Here is a 16515-nt window from a genome sequence, read left to right as displayed (position 1 = left end):
ATTATGATCATGGTTGTAAAACAAGGTCTCCAAGGCCGAGTACACCCCGAGTAGTCGTTACAAGGTAGGCTGCCGAGGCGACTTTCTTTAACTCCGACTAATTACTCGGAATCGATCAAATGCGGTCAACCTTGGCCAAAATTGGATCTAGTAGGTCAACTCGGGCCGAGTTTGACTTAAAATAAAATAAAGAATAATTTCTATGCCTATCATATTAAAGAATGAATATTAATTTCACGTATTTTGTTATAAATATTAGTAAATTTATGTTATTTGACATATATTCAATTTCCGAAAACTAATTTCTTTATAATTTGGCATCTCCGAGTACTCCCCGTGTACTCTCCGCCTAGGCCGAGTACTCTCAACTCCCCGATCGACCGACTAGGGAGCGCCTAACGACTTTTACAACCATGATTATGATGTCATCGTGTTTTTAAATCCGCTTCAACACGTCCTACCAACGAACCAATAGTAGTGTTGCTTCGATGACTGGTCTAGTTTTCAAAACACTTCACCTCTAACTTGGTGAATTTTCACGTACACATCTATTAACTCAAGTCCAAAGTGTAATATGTATTTAAGAAACAATTTGACATACTCTCAAAACTTGTAAAATACTATACTTGCACAATATTTTAAAAGCATTTGTAAATCATGCATTAAAAAAATACTTATGCATTTAAGAAATAAGAGGGAATATATGTATATTAAAAAAGCAGTCTTGTGACAAGAACAGATGGGTATTATATAAGGGTGGGGATGTCAAAGGGGTAGTAGAAAGAAACCATTCTTTCCTTATCATCTTCTTCTTCAACCAACAATCCTCCATCTTTGTTCTTAAACATAAGATTAAAAATGGGGAATTGTCAAGCAGTAGATGCAGCAGCTTTAGTGATACAACACCCATCAGGAAAGATTGAAAGGATGTATTGGTCCGTAACCGCGGGTGAGATCATGAAGATGAATCCTGGACATTATGTTTCTCTCATCATTCCATTACCAGGTGCAGAAAACCATGATGGTTCTGGTAATAAAACTGTTCGGTTTACACGCGTTAAGCTTCTTAGGCCTTCCGACACGCTTGTTCTTGGTCGTGCTTATCGCCTTGTTACCTCTCATGGTCAGTTTTTTAGTAGTTTTTATGTTTTTAAGTGGTTTGTCAAATGTCAATCAATCAATTGTTGTTAAGTTGTTGGATGGTTTTGTTTTACAGAAGTTATGAAGGTGTTGCGAGCAAAGCGACAAGCGAAGATGAATAAGGAACAGTCGGAAACAATGGTGGAAAAGGAAAATGATGGTGACAAATTGGAGAGTTCGAGCCGGGTGAGTCATCTTCATCTAATTAATATTTACTAATCACTAATTAGCAATATAAATATATCTTTGACTTTAAAAGTCAAAGATGAAGATTATGCAGCATCTTATATACTTTGTTCTAAATTATCAGGTGTTGGCACATGATAGAACAAGCAGGCAACGGTCCGGATCGTTTTCAAAGTCAAAAACATGGAGACCGTCGTTGCAGAGTATCTCCGAGGCTGCAACTGCTAGCCGATAGAATTTCAATATAATGGTCTGATCAAAGAAGATTAAATGATACATTTGTATAGTTAATAATAACAAAGGACGCGCAACAACAACACGGACAAATTTTGAAGGAATATGTGTTAAGTCTGGAGTCGAAAGTTGCCTCCTTTTTGTTTTCTATAATGGACTAATGTCATAAATATGTGTAAACAAGAAGTATGAATCTTAGCATGAGTATTGTTAGGATGATTTGGAGTTCCAAATATCCCAATCGCGATCGAGATAATTTTGAGCCCATAATAGCGATGCCCGGGCTGCCAAGTTGGCTCCGGGAAGCTTCTTTTGCTTGAGTTCAATTAACATGTTAGTGAATGGCTCCACCAATAATGTTCCTGGTCCTCCATATTCATTGTGTAGAAACTCACTGAATAACTGGTTAATTTCACAAAAATTTAAATAAAAAACAAAACAAAAAAGTTGTCATGGGCAGTGCAGTTTTTTAACACTAGACACTAGGGGTGTTCAGAATTCGTTTTGATTATCAAACATTCGAATTCGATACAATTCGATCCAGCAAATCGAATACGAATTTATAATTATAAATTTGATTCGAATTGAAATTCGAATTAAAATTATACATATTTATTTATTATTTTTATATATAATACATATATAACTTTTATTGGCTATAGTATAAATTAATCTCTAAATTTATTCTAAGTGGTAAAATAGCCTATTACTAAACCCATTACAAAAAGCCCAAACGAATTTATTACATATTTTAACTGAATTTGAATTAAAACGAATTTATTCGAATTTATCCGAATTCGAATTTTTAATTGAATTAGAATCGAATTTGAATTAGGATTTTAATTCAAATTCGAATCAAATACGAATTCTAGCAAAAATATCTGAAAAATTCGATTCGAGCAATTCAAAAATTTCATACTCGATTCGATGAACACCCCTACTAGACATAGATGCTCATGTGCACAGTACAACCCGACCCGACCCAACCTGCTAAGCAATTTCGACTATATTCTGGAAACCAGGCCCATATATAAATTACCATAAAAACATAAACAAGGTTGCTGGTTTGAGCTTTGATCAAAGCATTGGGCAAAAGCCCCAACTGGTTGTATAGGGGTGTGAATTTTTAATACGACATGAACCTAACACGAAATTCGTGGCTTTGAATTTTGTAGAAACACGTTATAGTCAGCTTCGGGTCAAACTTAGTGCCAAGCTGGCGGGTTGACTTGTTTAACTCATTTGTTTTTTACATTATTTTATACAAATTTGTTGATGTTATGTATTATAATGATTGGGTACTTTATGCCAAAATTTAAAATTTTAAAGAGAAATTGGCATAAAACTCTCCAAATGGAAATTACACAGAAAACAAAAAAAAAAGGGTTGCACGGGTCATGTTCGTGTGAACCCGCGAACATTAGTGTCTTGTTCGGGTTCACGTATCAAACACCATTTTCAGGTTTGAGTCCTGTTCAGGTTTGGACCTGCCAACCCATGAACACGGACGTTTCGCACCAGCATAGAACCCTTATCAGTTATCAGTTAAGCATATCATCAAACACCTTGTGCTCATTTAAAAAATCCCTCAACATTCACACTGTAGCAAAGCAAACTGTCTCTACCAACCAATTGTTAATTAACATAAAAGGTAATTAGTTGCAAAAATCTTATCCAAATGAACTGCAATCAGACTCCACATTTTCGAGCAGCACAAGATACGAATTCAAGAATTACCTCCGTACAAGTATCAAGAACTCTATCAAGATCATCTCCAAACATCTCTCTTTCCGCGTACAGTTTCTTCTTGAGTTCTTCCCGAAACTTCTTCGTCTCCTATCACAAAGAAAATATAATATGTTAGTCATTAGTGTGTGTGTTTTATGGTTGTAAAATGTATGAAGATTAAAGATGGTACGTGAAGGGCGAAGTCTGGAATTGGGTCAGGATAGATGTATTTCTGAAGTGGGATTGCTCTAAGACGGAAGAATTGTGAGGGTTTTGACGGAGAATGTCTGATAAAGCAGCCGGAGGTTGGTACGGTGGTGGCGAAATTTAGGGTTTTGGCCGTGGTGGGAGCTAGAGAAGTTACGAGTCCGGTGGAAGATAGGGTGTGAAAAACCGCCATCTTTGGTTTTTGGAGAGAGGGTTTGAGTCTGTTGACATTTGTGAAGCATTTTTGTACTTTTTTTTTTGAATAATCAGAAAAAAAAAATTGAAAAGTTTGAAAATTCTTGATTTTGACTTTCTGTTAGTTATGAAAACAAGGGTGTTCATGATTCGGTTCTATGGATTTTGATGAAAACTAGCTATAGATTTTGAAACGAGTGACTGAACTGGTCAAAGTTAAGTTGGTTGGTTGGATCAGTCGGTTTTAATGGTTTGAGCTAACTCTATTTTGTTTTCTGAAATCATTAGTTTGTATTAAAGTTTAAAATGATAAAATGGTTTAATCGTTACAATACATATAGACAACTTTTATTTTTGAAAAGCGGAAAACGTAGTATATTAAACAAGGAACTTCTATTTTTTAGTGTATAACTTTCATCAAAAAATCATAGGCAAAAACCTCTTATGTCTTCATTGTGACATCTTTTGCTTGAAAAAAACTAAACCTCTAAAAACATAGGCAAAAACAACTACAAATCAAATATGTACAAAGGATACAAACACCATTCTCTCCATTTACTTAAACCTATACATGAGCCATAAAAAGCCCACAAACGTGATCGTATCGATTATGTCTTCATTGTGACACCTTTTGCTTGAAAAAAACCTTTTCATTCCTAGCTTTCCAGATGCCCCAACATGCAATAATAATAATAATCCCATGAATCACTCGAGACTCCTTCCTTCCCAACCTCGAGACTTTATGGTAATCCGTTAAATCTCTAAAAGAAAAAGCATACATGTGAGGCAACTTACATGAAACATTCCAAGCAACCATCGCCGCCATAAAAGAAAAAAAAAAGTATGATCAACTGATTCCGGGGCACAAAACAACCGCAATATTCCTCCCGACCTAGGATAAACGAGTAGGAAGCCGGTTCAACTTTGCTCTCCAAGCAAATATATTGCATTTCGACAGAATCCATTTGCTCCATTCCAAAACATAATTATGACTATAATCCTCATCACTAACTAACAGCCTTTTAACCAAACCATATCGTCCGCTAACCAAACCCAAGAGTCTTTTAGACCTGAGAAGTAAACCAATGTCAAGAGATCATTGCACGCTTGCCAACATTCTGAGCAACATTCTGCTCTATAGACGCGATTGTAGCTCTCTTTCCAACGTCATTTCTACGCAACATTCTGCTCTATAGACTCAATACAATCTATAATTCTGCAGCTTTTTTTCACCTTGCACAGTTGCACTAGCAAGGAGCTAGAACGGTAGAACCAAACAAGTACAAAGCCTCTGCATGCGGGAATTACATTTGAGACGTTAAAAGAAACGCATCTGGACCTAAACTTTTAAGGTTCTTATTTTTTACTCATAAAAATCCCTTCACCTTCATATAATCTATCTACCGTTTTGAACACAGAAACTGGCTAGTTTTTCTTTTAATTCTTTCATTTCTCCCCGCCATAAATACCAACAACTCAACAAGTAGTCAAGAATATTACATAGATTAATCTATATTAAGAAACTGGGAGCAGCAACCGCCAACCGGTTCAGTTTACACAGTCGGTTTCATACTATAAACCATTAGAACTACCAAAGGCCAAACAGCCAAAACCGAACTGTTTGTAAATATTAAACCGACCTAGTTTCTTTTGGTTCGATTGTTTCTACGATCCATAAAATTTCTACCAACAACTTGGCACCCAAGTCCATTTTTTTCATACTAACATTCATAGGTTCAAAAACATACAAGCAGTAACTAGAAAGAATAATAAACAAACATTCCAAAACTCAAAAAGACTTTCAAAATTATAAGCTCTCATTTCTTGGATGTCACCAGCAGCATTCATCCAGACTATGATCATCACTGGTCAGCATGTCCTGAAAAAAGTCAAATGAAAACCAGATGTCAAATGAAGTTATGCAAATAAGAACCAACCAATCACCTATAAGTATTACAACACTTGCCTCAAATTTAAGGTTCGACACCATCATCAACGCCTTGTGGTCTTCCCGTTGGAACGTTTGCCAGAATACAAATGTTTCGGTTTTAAATTAGGAATAACTCTATCACCCTCACCCTTTCTAGCATCTTTGTTCCTCTTCTGAACAGACTTCTTACCCATTTTAAACGCCTTAATCTTTTGAGCCGAATCTTTAAATCCCTCACCAGGAACCAACTCACTTGTCGGTGGTCTCGACCTTGACCGTGACCTCGACAACGACCTCGCCCTCATCTTCTTATTCGAACCGTCATCATCCACATCCATGTCATGATCAGCCGACCTCTCCCGTTTACGACCTCTAGACTTGCTTCGAACCCGTTCAATCGCTTTAGACGGGTCAAGCCCCAATGATGACAGCTGACGACCCATTCGTTCAGAAGTGAACCTTTTGTCTTTATCGAACTTTCTTGGTACAATGGGTCGGCTTTCCGCGGTGCTTTTCTTGATTCTATGTTCTCGGATGAGTATGCTTTTCTTTCTCCTGATTTCCGCTAGTTCCTTTTGCTGTTGCGGGGTCAAATCCTCGACATCCATCTCCTCCTCATCGTCATCTTGTTCCTGTAAAAGCCCTTCTTCTTTCTCTAACTCCTCGAGCCGTTGTAAAATATCGGGATCGACGAAATCGTACACATTATGCCCGTCAAGGATTTCCGGCATGTTATCTTCTTTCCATTCATCGTTCGCAAGAAGATAATGTTTCTTCAAGCTAGCGGAATACACACCCGCACCTCCGTTTTCTTCTTCAAGATCCCTTTCGAGCTTCTTCTTTTCTTTTTCCGCTTCTTTAGCTTTCGCTTCAAGAACAGCCTGTGGTATGCACGCGGGTCGTTCTTTCTGGTCACGCGGTTTCGGAACAGCAACATGGAAACGGTTTAAACAATCATTTATCTTTTTCGACTTCATTTTAACCTCAACTCTTTGATCTAACAACCGTTCACAAGCAGCGTTTTTAACCGCAATCACACCCTGTTCGGTCAAAGTGCTCATCGTCAAAAGCACTTCCGCACCCTCTCGAGGCTCGCCACCTTGACCGATTAACGTCTTCATTGCTTCCGATTTCATTTCCTCAACCAACTTCTTGTCGTCTTCAGATATCCCTTCCAGTGACTGCAAATCAGTCTTGTTGCAGACTATAATCAAAGGTTTGTTCATAAACAAAGACTTGATACTGTGAAAAAGTGCCGATTGTTGGGAGATAGTGTACCCACAAGAACCGGAGATATCAAGAAAGAACAACACAGCGGCTCTTAGATGCGCCAACGCGGTTATACTACACATTTCGATAATATTACGGTCTTCAAACGGCCTGTCTAAAATCCCTGGAGTATCAATCACTTGATATCTCAAGTATTTATAATCCGTATGACCAACGAATAACGACTTTGTGGTGAAAGCATACGGCTGGACGTCAACGTCAGCCCTGGTAATTTTGTTAATAAACGAACTTTTCCCGACATTGGGATACCCGCATATCAATATCGTCCTCGTGTTGGGGTCAATTGACGGCAGTCTCGCCATGTGTTGTCGAATTTGATCGAGATACGCCAAACTCGGCCCGATTCTTTTGGTGACCGTACACATTCGACCAAGAGCGGCAACCTTCAAAGCCTTGCATCGATAGAGCGAGTCGCCGTATTTCAATAACTTCACGTAATCTTTGGCGATTTTACTAATAAGGTTTCTTGCGGTGTTGATTTGACCGAGGGCGAGTTTGTAATGATCTTTGTTGTATAAAACATGAAGAAGATCGCCATAGAAAGGATGGATGTCATCGAGCCTCGGGAACTCTTCGATGATGGTGGAAAGTTTTTCGTGAAAGTTCGTTTGTGTGAACTTTACTTTTCGCATGTAAAATTGACGGATGCGATTGATAGCATAGCCCTTGTGGACAACAGTAGGTGTTTGCCTCTGGGTCCTGCTGAGTACGATATCGACAAAATCTTTCCCCGTAGGTACTTTGGTGATTTTCTTGAAATTGTACTGCACCATGTTTGATAGCTTATGCCAAAACTCTGCAGTATATAAGTTACAGATTTTATAATCTCGAAAGACAAATGTATTAAGTGAAACATGACATAACAGAAAACCAAATAAGCAATTACAAAAGGCATAATAACATCCAAGTGATGACTATATAAACACCCCTTGAAAGCTATCAACACCGTTTATACCGTACAATTCACAGTTTAATAAAAAAAAGCGTAACAGTATGATAAACCGTTTGGAACTCGAAACCGGTCGTATACCTTTATTGTTAATATTAAAAAATATTCATTTTTGCAATATGTAGTTACTCATGTGTATAATATCAATGAGCCATGTTTATCATTCTTAATACTTATTACAAACCAACCATTAAAATTAAAAATACATTTAAAAACAGTTTCATACCGCCAAACAAAACGATTTTAGCTGGTTTGAACTTTGGTTTACCATTATCGAAAAGCATAGTTAGCTGTTCGGCCCATAAGTTCGATCAATGTGACTGAAAAACCATGGTCTCTCATACAAGGGTTCATCAAAATATCTAATCTTAGCTGGTTTCTAATGGAACCCCTAGACTTAAAAGCAAAGCAACTAGAGTTTCTGCTCTCAAGCCTACATACATACATACATACATACGTACCAACATGTGAGAGCATACAAACTGCAAATACTCAAACAAACAACTAACCAAGCAATCATATCTTCCAACAGAGACTCAATATACAAGTTCATAATATAAAAACAACTAATCAGTAAGTTAATCTAATACAATCATGCGTTGAGACAGAATAACTGCAAAGAAATAACCAATTACCAGAAAGAAAGGATTAGATTAAAAGACTCAAATTCATAACAGAGAACAAAAACAGCTAATAATTCAGTAAAATAGTTGATAATTCAATGAATATGAGAAGGAGAAGAAACGGTTACCAGAAACAGCTGAAAGATTACAATAGATCAAGTGCTGCGAATGAATGAGCACTACTGGTGGCAACTGGGTACAAGGCTGAAACACCTTGAAAACCCTAATTATGAAGAAAGGGTTTTATTTTGCTTTTATTTGGGGGTTTTAGAACCGACATTATTGAGTATTAAGTGAATTGGGCCACCTTTTCACAATCAATTTTTTAGCCCAATTCAGTCTCTATATACTCTAAACCATTAGAACTAGTGGTGCACAAATCGGGTTTTTTTTAAAACCGGGTTTCGGGTAGGATCGAGTTCGGGTAGGATCGGGTTTTAAAAAATCGGGTTTTTTTTTTTAAACCGGGTCGGGTCCGGGTTTTCTACCAAAAATGTATACCCTATATACCCGGGTTCGGGTAGGGTTCGGGTCGGGTTTTATAAAACCCGGGTATTATAATACCCTATTTCCGGGTTCGGGTCCGGTTCGGGTGTTCATCGGGTAGGGTTCGGGTATGCATCGGGTTGGGAAAAAACCCGCACCGGGTATTAAAAAACCCGCATCGGGTTGGGAAAAAACCGCATCGGGTAATGCGGTTGTGGCTGGAGAAGGCTAGACGAGTGATGCAGGTGGCTCAAGCAATTGCATGTTGAGCCGAAAAAAATCAAATGAGAACAACCAGGACCAGCCATGCATTGTCACGAGATTTAGTGGGGTTTTGGTTTAGTTCTTTTGGGCTTTGAAAAGAAATATGTGGATTACATAATTTTGTTTATCATAAGAACTAGAAACCTAATACTTAAACAAGATTCATTACATCAAAGTGCATACATAATTTTGTAAAATCATAAGAACTAGAAGTCTTAACGCATACATAATTAAACAAGATTACATCAAAATCGGGTTTTTTAAACCGGGTTTCGGGTATAAACCGGGTTTCGGGTATAAACCGGGTTTCGGGTATAAACCGGTTCCGGGTTCGGGTTCGGGTATTTATAAAACCGGGTTTCGGGTATAAACTGGGTATAAAAAAAACCGGTTCCGGGTTCGGGTTTTAGATCAAATATGCATACCCGGTCCCTACCCTACGGGTAGGGTCGGGTTCGGGTATAAAAAACCCGGGTTTTATAATACCCGGTTCCGGGTTTTTTTTTCGGGTCCGGGTCCGGGTTCGGGTTTTTTGTGCACCACTAACCTTACATCTTACATCTATCAAGTATATATCTATTATAACTATTTAAGTAGATAATATTTTCAAAAAACTTTCAGGGTCTGAAATATTTAATAAAAAGGTTATCTTGCTCGTCGCTATTCTTTTTTGAGTTCAAATACATTTTAAATATCCACAAGTTCATTAAGAGTGGTAAGAAGACAGAGAAGATCATTTAGAGTTCAAAGACATTTTAGACATCCACAAGTTCATTAAGAGTGGTAAGAAGGCGGAGAAGATCATTTACAGGCTGACAATTATTACTTGCTGGTGCTTATGGAAAGGAAGGAACGATGTGGTTTTTAATCAGAATAAATGCAATCCGCAAGATATCATATAGGAGATTAAATCAAGAGGTTATGCTTGGGTTAAGAATAGATCTTCCTGTAATTATATTAACTGGGCGGATTGGTGTAAATACCCATTGTACATGTTGTAATTTGTTGCTCTTTGCCCATTTGGGTCGGGAGTGTTGTTGTTTGTTTGGCCTTTTACCCTTTTGGGTCGGAGGTGTGTTTTAATGAAGTTTATTTTTCAAAAAAAAAAAAAGTGACCTGTAGCTTATCTTGCTCATATATGAGATCGGAGGACGACTGGTTTCTGAACAAAACTTCGAAAGACTAGAGGCGTAAGCACTGTGAGATGTGAAGCGATATCCTAGAGAGTTCTAGGATGACAATAGCATTAAGGGAAAACTATTGTGAATTATCATGAAAAGTATCACATATTGTCATGAAATATCGTAAAAAACATGGCATTAGCAAAGTGTACCTCGAGCCGTATCATAAAAAGTGTAGATAAAGGCACTTTCCATGGCTACCAACATTGTTCATGACATTTGAGAACGTGTATCTTGAATAATTATAGTGTCCCTTAGAAGGGTTGTGGCAGGGCCACAGCCCGGGCAAGTTTTTCGGCCGTAGTGCTAATTTTTCGCATTTCGATCGAAATTTTTTATATATACTATGTTTGGCCCGGGCTTGCCCGAGCTTTTTTTAGTGCCCGTATCTTTCGGCCCTGGCACGTTCAACGGGCAAGATCCGCCACTGTACAAGGGTCCTAAAGAATTTAAAGAATGTGTATTGTCAAGAAAGTGTCACGAAATATCGTGAGAAATTTCGCTCATGACTTTAGCTACTAAACCTCAAATGTGTAATATTGTGCAAAAGTTTGAATTAATGAAAAGTACAACTGTTGATACTTTCTTCTGACTTTTAATCGCATTGATCATGATAATGGATAACAATTGTCTGAAATTAGCATGAAAGTATATCACAAAAAAAATTGCGCTTAGTCGTAAAAGCGTTGAAATATCAAGAGAAGCGTCAATTAACTTTTCAGGACTTTAGAACACTAGCAACGCCTTTCATGACTTTAGAACACTAGCAACGCTTTCCACGATTTGATTGTTGCATTGTTTGCTGACTCTTCGGCAACCTAATATTGTCTTTTAATCTCTTATTTTCAGTTTTTTATCATTTGGTTAATCAAATCATTTTGTTAAATGATCATTTTACTTCAAAAAAACGGATTCTTGAACCCTTGTTGGCTCAAGAATTAAGTAAAAAGAAAGAAAGGAAGGTGATGCACGAAAGACAGCAAACTTAACAAATCCAACTTGCAATCTGGGTATACAACTACAGTCTAAGGAACAAACTTACAACAGCCCAAATATCAGCAGATTTAACAAATACATTTCAGCATCCATGGAAAACTGTCTCATTCAAACCCCTTGCCAACAAAATATATCACAAAAGTTGAAAAGCGGTATAAATGGAAGCTAAGTTAGAAAAACACTTTTTGAATCTTAAAATAATGACCCGCCTCGCGTAAATTTCTTGATTGTAAGGGTAAATGTGTCATGGAAATGTACTCTTGGCTGCTTCGTTTTGTCTTGTCTGCTTATGAGTCGACTTCTTGAATTTGACCGACTGCAGCAGCATGGTTAATATCATATGAGCATTGTCAATTTCAAAGATAGATCATAATTGTAGGAATATTGTTTTTGTAATAATGATGTGCAGTTGATATTTATGAAATACAATAAAAGGGAAAAACGTGTTTGTGGTCAACCCATAATGGCACGTACCAAAAATATGTTTCAACCAGAACCCACATTGACCAGTTACCTATCCCGCCCGACCCGTGTGTCTTGTCACCTTTACGCTATTATGAGATAAAAAAAATAAATAAATAAAATAAAAATTCACCTGCAAGATCCACAGCTAAGTTTGCTTGAGTATCAGCATCAGAGTTCAAGTCCTAGAAGATGCGGAAAAAAAATAAGTTTAAAAAGGTTTAAATAATAGACCAGTTTTAAGTAGCGAAACGCTAGAATCACATGAAGCACATTATCATATTGTTGACCACATATAGTGGAGAGAGAAAGAGACAGTTATGCAGTTACATAACCGCCTTGTGTATCACAGTTAAAGCAACACGTACAGATGTTTATGCGAATCTCGCATTCTCTACTTAAAATCGAGTCTGTAATAAACAACCCTCAAAAGACAATATGCTTTAAATGGATAAGATCAGCGAAACAAATCAATATAGATGGAAACAATATAAGCGCTTGAAACGTTTGATCGTACCCTTAAAACATGATCAATCTGGAAACCGACAAATTTTTCCTTCAATTTCTTTGCTTCTTCATACAACTTGCTAATGTTCTGATTTTTCACCTTCCATAGACCTTGAACCTGTACCACAAAGTATTATTATAGCATACGCCATACACATTCATTGCATTATTATTGATTTATTATCAGTTGCTAATTTGACGAGCAAGTTTTGAGTACGAGAACACAAAAAATACCTGCATGCAAACGAGTTTGGAATCGCCCAAAACTCGTATACTTGTAAAACCTTTGCTAAGAGCATATCTCAACCCTAGAATCATAGCTCGATATTCAGCAACATTATTAGTTGTTATACCCAAACCTTCACGCAATCTACAAACCTACATAAAGGAAGCGGAGCTATTAATGCGTATCGTAAGAGAAGAACGAACACGGGATATTAGTTATACCTACCAAATTTCCATCCTCGGTTCGTAAAACCGCTCCTGCTCCAGCTTGTCCGGGATTTCCTTTAGACGCGCCATCAAACTCAAGAATGCAAGTACGCTGTAAATTAATGATCCAATCAAGTCATTAGTCATATATAAATAAAAAGAGTAAAATGCCATTTTCGTCCCTAAGGTTTGGCCAGTTTGGTGACTTTCATCCAAAGGTTTGTTTTTCCGCATCTGAATCCAAAAGGTTTGAAATCTTGCCATTTTCATCCGGCTCGTTAACTCCATCCATTTTTCTTCGTTAAGGCAGGGGTATTTTCGTCTTTTCGTCAACTTAAAGGGCAATTTGGTCTTTTTTCACTTGATGTACAAGCATTAAGTGTAATATACAAGCATTCAAAAAAAATGAAGATAGCCTTAATAAGTTAACAAAAAAGACGAAAATATCCCTACCTTAACGGAGAAAAATGGATGGAGTTGACGAGTCGGGTGAAAATGGCAAAATCTTTTGGATCCAGATGCGGAAAAACAAACCTTTGGACGAAAGTTGCAAAACTGGCCAAACCTCAGGAATGAAAATGGCATTTTACTCTAAATAAAAAAACAGGAACAGTGGGACAACCAGCAAGTTCCCTTTTAAGTAGCATATTCAATCGAAAACAAATCATGCATACATCATTAAATCAGGTATCACTGTCACTACTCACATTAGTTGTTAGAGATTGAGCTGCAAGATTTTCTAACTTAACATGCTTCCGTGCAGGATCACTTGACATAGATGCCAATCCAAAGCCTTCCTGCAAGTAATTTACAAAACAACATCAATACAGAAACATAAGTGCAATACGGTTTTTAACGTGATACACTTAACTTACCCCAGTTTGGGATCCCAAAACTTCCTGAAATCGTCTTTTGGACATATGATCACTAGACGGTTCTCCTAACGCAAAATGCGGTTGCTACAGAAATTAAAAAAAAAAACAAAAATTTATTTAGATTGCAATCAAACAGCAAGTTTTAACTAACGCGGTATCAAATAACCATCATATAGAAGTTTCCTTTAACTTTTACAATTTCTTTTTTCCCCAAATAATATATGTCCAATTTCGTTTTAATTTTACCTGGTAAGGACACGCCACAAGATTTCCGAATAGCTCTTCCGTTAGATCTGCAGCTTTGATGGAATAAAGTGCATTCTTAAGCCCACAAGAAATCATATATTCTTCAGCTTCCTTGGGCATGGTATAGCCTTTATACACACTGACAGGTGGATCGCATACCTATCAGAACCATACAAATACATGATAGGTTACGCTTTTTGAAAGATCTATATTGACCCATTAAAATGTTTACTATTAAACTGTTCTGTCCTTGATTGTTATGCTCTCAAACTTCATCTTTAAGATCTTACAATTTTACAATTATATTCAGCAAAAACGTGTTAATCCTGCATAGGATCTCATTTACCGTAAGTATTAAACGAAGCATACTAGATGGACTTACTGTACTTGCAACAATATATTAACTACCGCTTAAACCAAGATAACATAAAGAAGAAAAAAACATAAACTAACAATCCAGGCATACGATGTGTTAAAAGAACATACCGAGGATCCAACTTGCGCCTGACAATCATTCAAATTCTTGTACACACCAACAAGATCACCTTTTCGGACCACAAAGAAAGCATTCTTCTCTTCTCCCAACATTTTCTCCGACTTAGAATCCGAACTCTTTCTCTTAGACTTACCACCACCAGCGCCTTTTCGAGTCGAGTAACAACAACTAACACGAAACCTTGTCAAAAGCAATCCATTTCCTGCACTAATTCTTCTTCTCAACAATGAACAAACAACTCCACTAGTGACACATCTCGCAGCAATACCGCCAGTCGTCGTCCTTGCAAATAAAGCGGTGGAACACGCATTAAATAAGATGTTCATTACAAAGAACCTCTCCAGACTTTCTGTCACAATAAACTCTTCTTAATTTCTTATAACCAGTATTACTTTAAATTTTTTATATTTTTTATGAGCATTTTGTTGAAAAGTTAAACATTTTTTTTTTCAAAAATAGAAATACCTAAACTGATCATAATCAATTTGAGAGTTTCCTTTATTCTTCTTGCTAAATACATTTCTCATGTGTTTCTAGGTGTAATTAGGTTTAGATTATTATCAAATGAACTGAAATTAAAATGATTCGAGATATGAATGTTAAAAATAACAGATTGAACATAAACTATCAGTTAAAACATGAAGAAATTGAAGAGGTTTAACGCAGAATTAACTTCGAATGAGATGAAATGTTAGATAAGAATATATACCAACTTAGTTGCCGTTAGTTCGTCAATAACACCGGCGGCTGAGTGCGGTGGTGTGCCTTCTATAGCCACGACGGAGATGAGGGGTGGGGGTGGGGGTGAGGGGGAGGGGGTAGGGTGAGGGTTTGGGTAGGGTGGGGGAGTTTGGCGGGTTAAACCGAATTGTGTACCCTTTGGGGTTACTCGTGATTTTAGGGTTGCTTTATGAGTTAATGGTTTACTCATTGTGTACCCTACAAGAGCATTCACATCCAATCCACTAAAAATATACATACATTTCACTAAAAAACAACTCCTATATCAATATATTTTCACTAAAAACAAATACTTTTTCTCTCTCCTTTTCAATATATATTACATTTTCTCTTTCCTCCACTCACAACCACTTTCAGTATATATTAAAAAAATATAGGGGGTGAACAGTGTCCCCCCAAATATACAGATGAACAGTAATATTTTCTCTCTCCTCCACTCACAACCACTTTTTATACTTCTTATATTTTAAAAACCCCCACACAGATTTTGGTGGTTTGGATGAGAATGCTCTAAGGCCTTATTATAAGAGGTTATGCGATAAGTAAGTGACAAAATATGTAAGAGATGGGGTTATATACGGTTGTGCATGGGTCGGTTTGGGTCGGTTTTTGGCCATAACCATAACCATAACCGCGATATCGGTTATTGAAAAGTCATAACCATAACCGGTGGTTATGGCGGTTTCGGTTATGGCGGTTTTGGTGGTTATGGTGGTCGGTTATGGCGGTTTTGGTGGTTATGGTGGTCGGTTATGGGTCGGTTAACCATGAACTTGGGCGTAGCAAAATTTAGCTCAAAACAATATTATCTATAAATATTAATATCTTTAATCACCGAATAAAACGATATATAATAAATTCAACCAAAATGACAGTCTTATAACCAAGAAACTAAATTAGCAATCACATTAAAATATAATTTAAACTTGTTGCAAACCGATTAATGTATATACACAGTTAATATTTAATAATATACTAATTATACAACTTTAAATAAGAATAATAAACTAAGTCATACACGAATCATACAACGAGAAGTCGAGAACAGTCGAGAACAATCAGAATAATACAACGTAAAGGTGCAATATTGAATAATAAACTAAGTCATACACGAATCAGAGGAGATTATAAACGAGAACAATAAGTCATACAAGAATCACAGGAGAATCAGTCAACACATTTGTAAACGAGAACGAGAATCAGTCATACAAGATCATACAACTTTATAAACAAGAATGAGAATCAGTCGAGAACAATCAGAATCATTTGGAATACGTAATCGAGAAGACGAGAACAATACCTGGAACTCTGAACTGGAAGTAAACTTTGAATAGAACTCTCGTTTCT

The 16515-nt window shown here is 37.0% G+C and overlaps 4 protein-coding genes across 6 annotated transcripts; 1 reads left to right on the top strand and 3 right to left on the bottom strand.

The window, feature by feature from the left end:
- Positions 1–736: 736 nt before the first annotated feature.
- On the top strand, positions 737–1788 carry LOC110911395. The gene is made up of 3 exons (XM_022156001.2): positions 737–1123; positions 1217–1326; positions 1451–1788. The coding sequence occupies exons 1-3, from the start codon at positions 859–861 to the stop codon at positions 1559–1561; spliced, it is 486 nt and encodes a 161-aa protein (XP_022011693.1). The 5' UTR covers positions 737–858; the 3' UTR covers positions 1562–1788.
- LOC110911394 (protein PLASTID REDOX INSENSITIVE 2, chloroplastic) lies at positions 1652–4218 on the bottom strand. The gene is made up of 3 exons (XM_022156000.2): positions 3479–4218; positions 3298–3396; positions 1652–1962 (listed from the first exon to the last, which is right to left on the bottom strand). Exons 1-3 carry the CDS (start codon positions 3686–3688, stop codon positions 1771–1773), a joined length of 501 nt encoding a protein of 166 aa, XP_022011692.1. The 5' UTR covers positions 3689–4218; the 3' UTR covers positions 1652–1770.
- Positions 4219–5312: 1094 nt separating this feature from the next.
- On the bottom strand, positions 5313–8761 carry LOC110911393 (nucleolar GTP-binding protein 1). The gene is made up of 3 exons (XM_022155999.2): positions 8611–8761; positions 5657–7706; positions 5313–5569 (listed from the first exon to the last, which is right to left on the bottom strand). Exon 2 carries the CDS (start codon positions 7681–7683, stop codon positions 5683–5685), a length of 2001 nt encoding a protein of 666 aa, XP_022011691.1. The 5' UTR covers positions 7684–7706; positions 8611–8761; the 3' UTR covers positions 5313–5569; positions 5657–5682.
- A 2627-nt stretch (positions 8762–11388) lies between these two features.
- On the bottom strand, positions 11389–15316 carry LOC110911391. 3 transcript variants are annotated; one of them, XM_022155998.2, is made up of 10 exons: positions 15137–15316; positions 14418–14709; positions 13932–14090; positions 13686–13769; positions 13518–13607; positions 12830–12922; positions 12613–12756; positions 12389–12496; positions 12005–12056; positions 11389–11725 (listed from the first exon to the last, which is right to left on the bottom strand). In XM_022155998.2, the coding sequence occupies exons 2-10, from the start codon at positions 14517–14519 to the stop codon at positions 11697–11699; spliced, it is 861 nt and encodes a 286-aa protein (XP_022011690.1). In that variant the 5' UTR covers positions 14520–14709; positions 15137–15316; the 3' UTR covers positions 11389–11696. The 3 variants fall into 3 exon arrangements, with proteins under 3 accessions (XP_022011690.1, XP_022011689.1, XP_035840439.1); XM_022155997.2 differs by having other exon boundaries at positions 14418–14776; positions 15137–15314; XM_035984546.1 differs by having other exon boundaries at positions 14418–14772; positions 15137–15296.
- Between the last annotated feature and the right edge of the window lie 1199 nt (positions 15317–16515).

Source organism: Helianthus annuus, chromosome 15 (assembly GCF_002127325.2).
Source record: "Helianthus annuus cultivar XRQ/B chromosome 15, HanXRQr2.0-SUNRISE, whole genome shotgun sequence".
Lineage (NCBI taxonomy): Eukaryota > Viridiplantae > Streptophyta > Magnoliopsida > Asterales > Asteraceae > Helianthus > Helianthus annuus.
The sequence above is the reverse complement of the archived record's forward strand: the minus strand, read 5'-3'. Positions and strand labels throughout refer to the sequence as shown.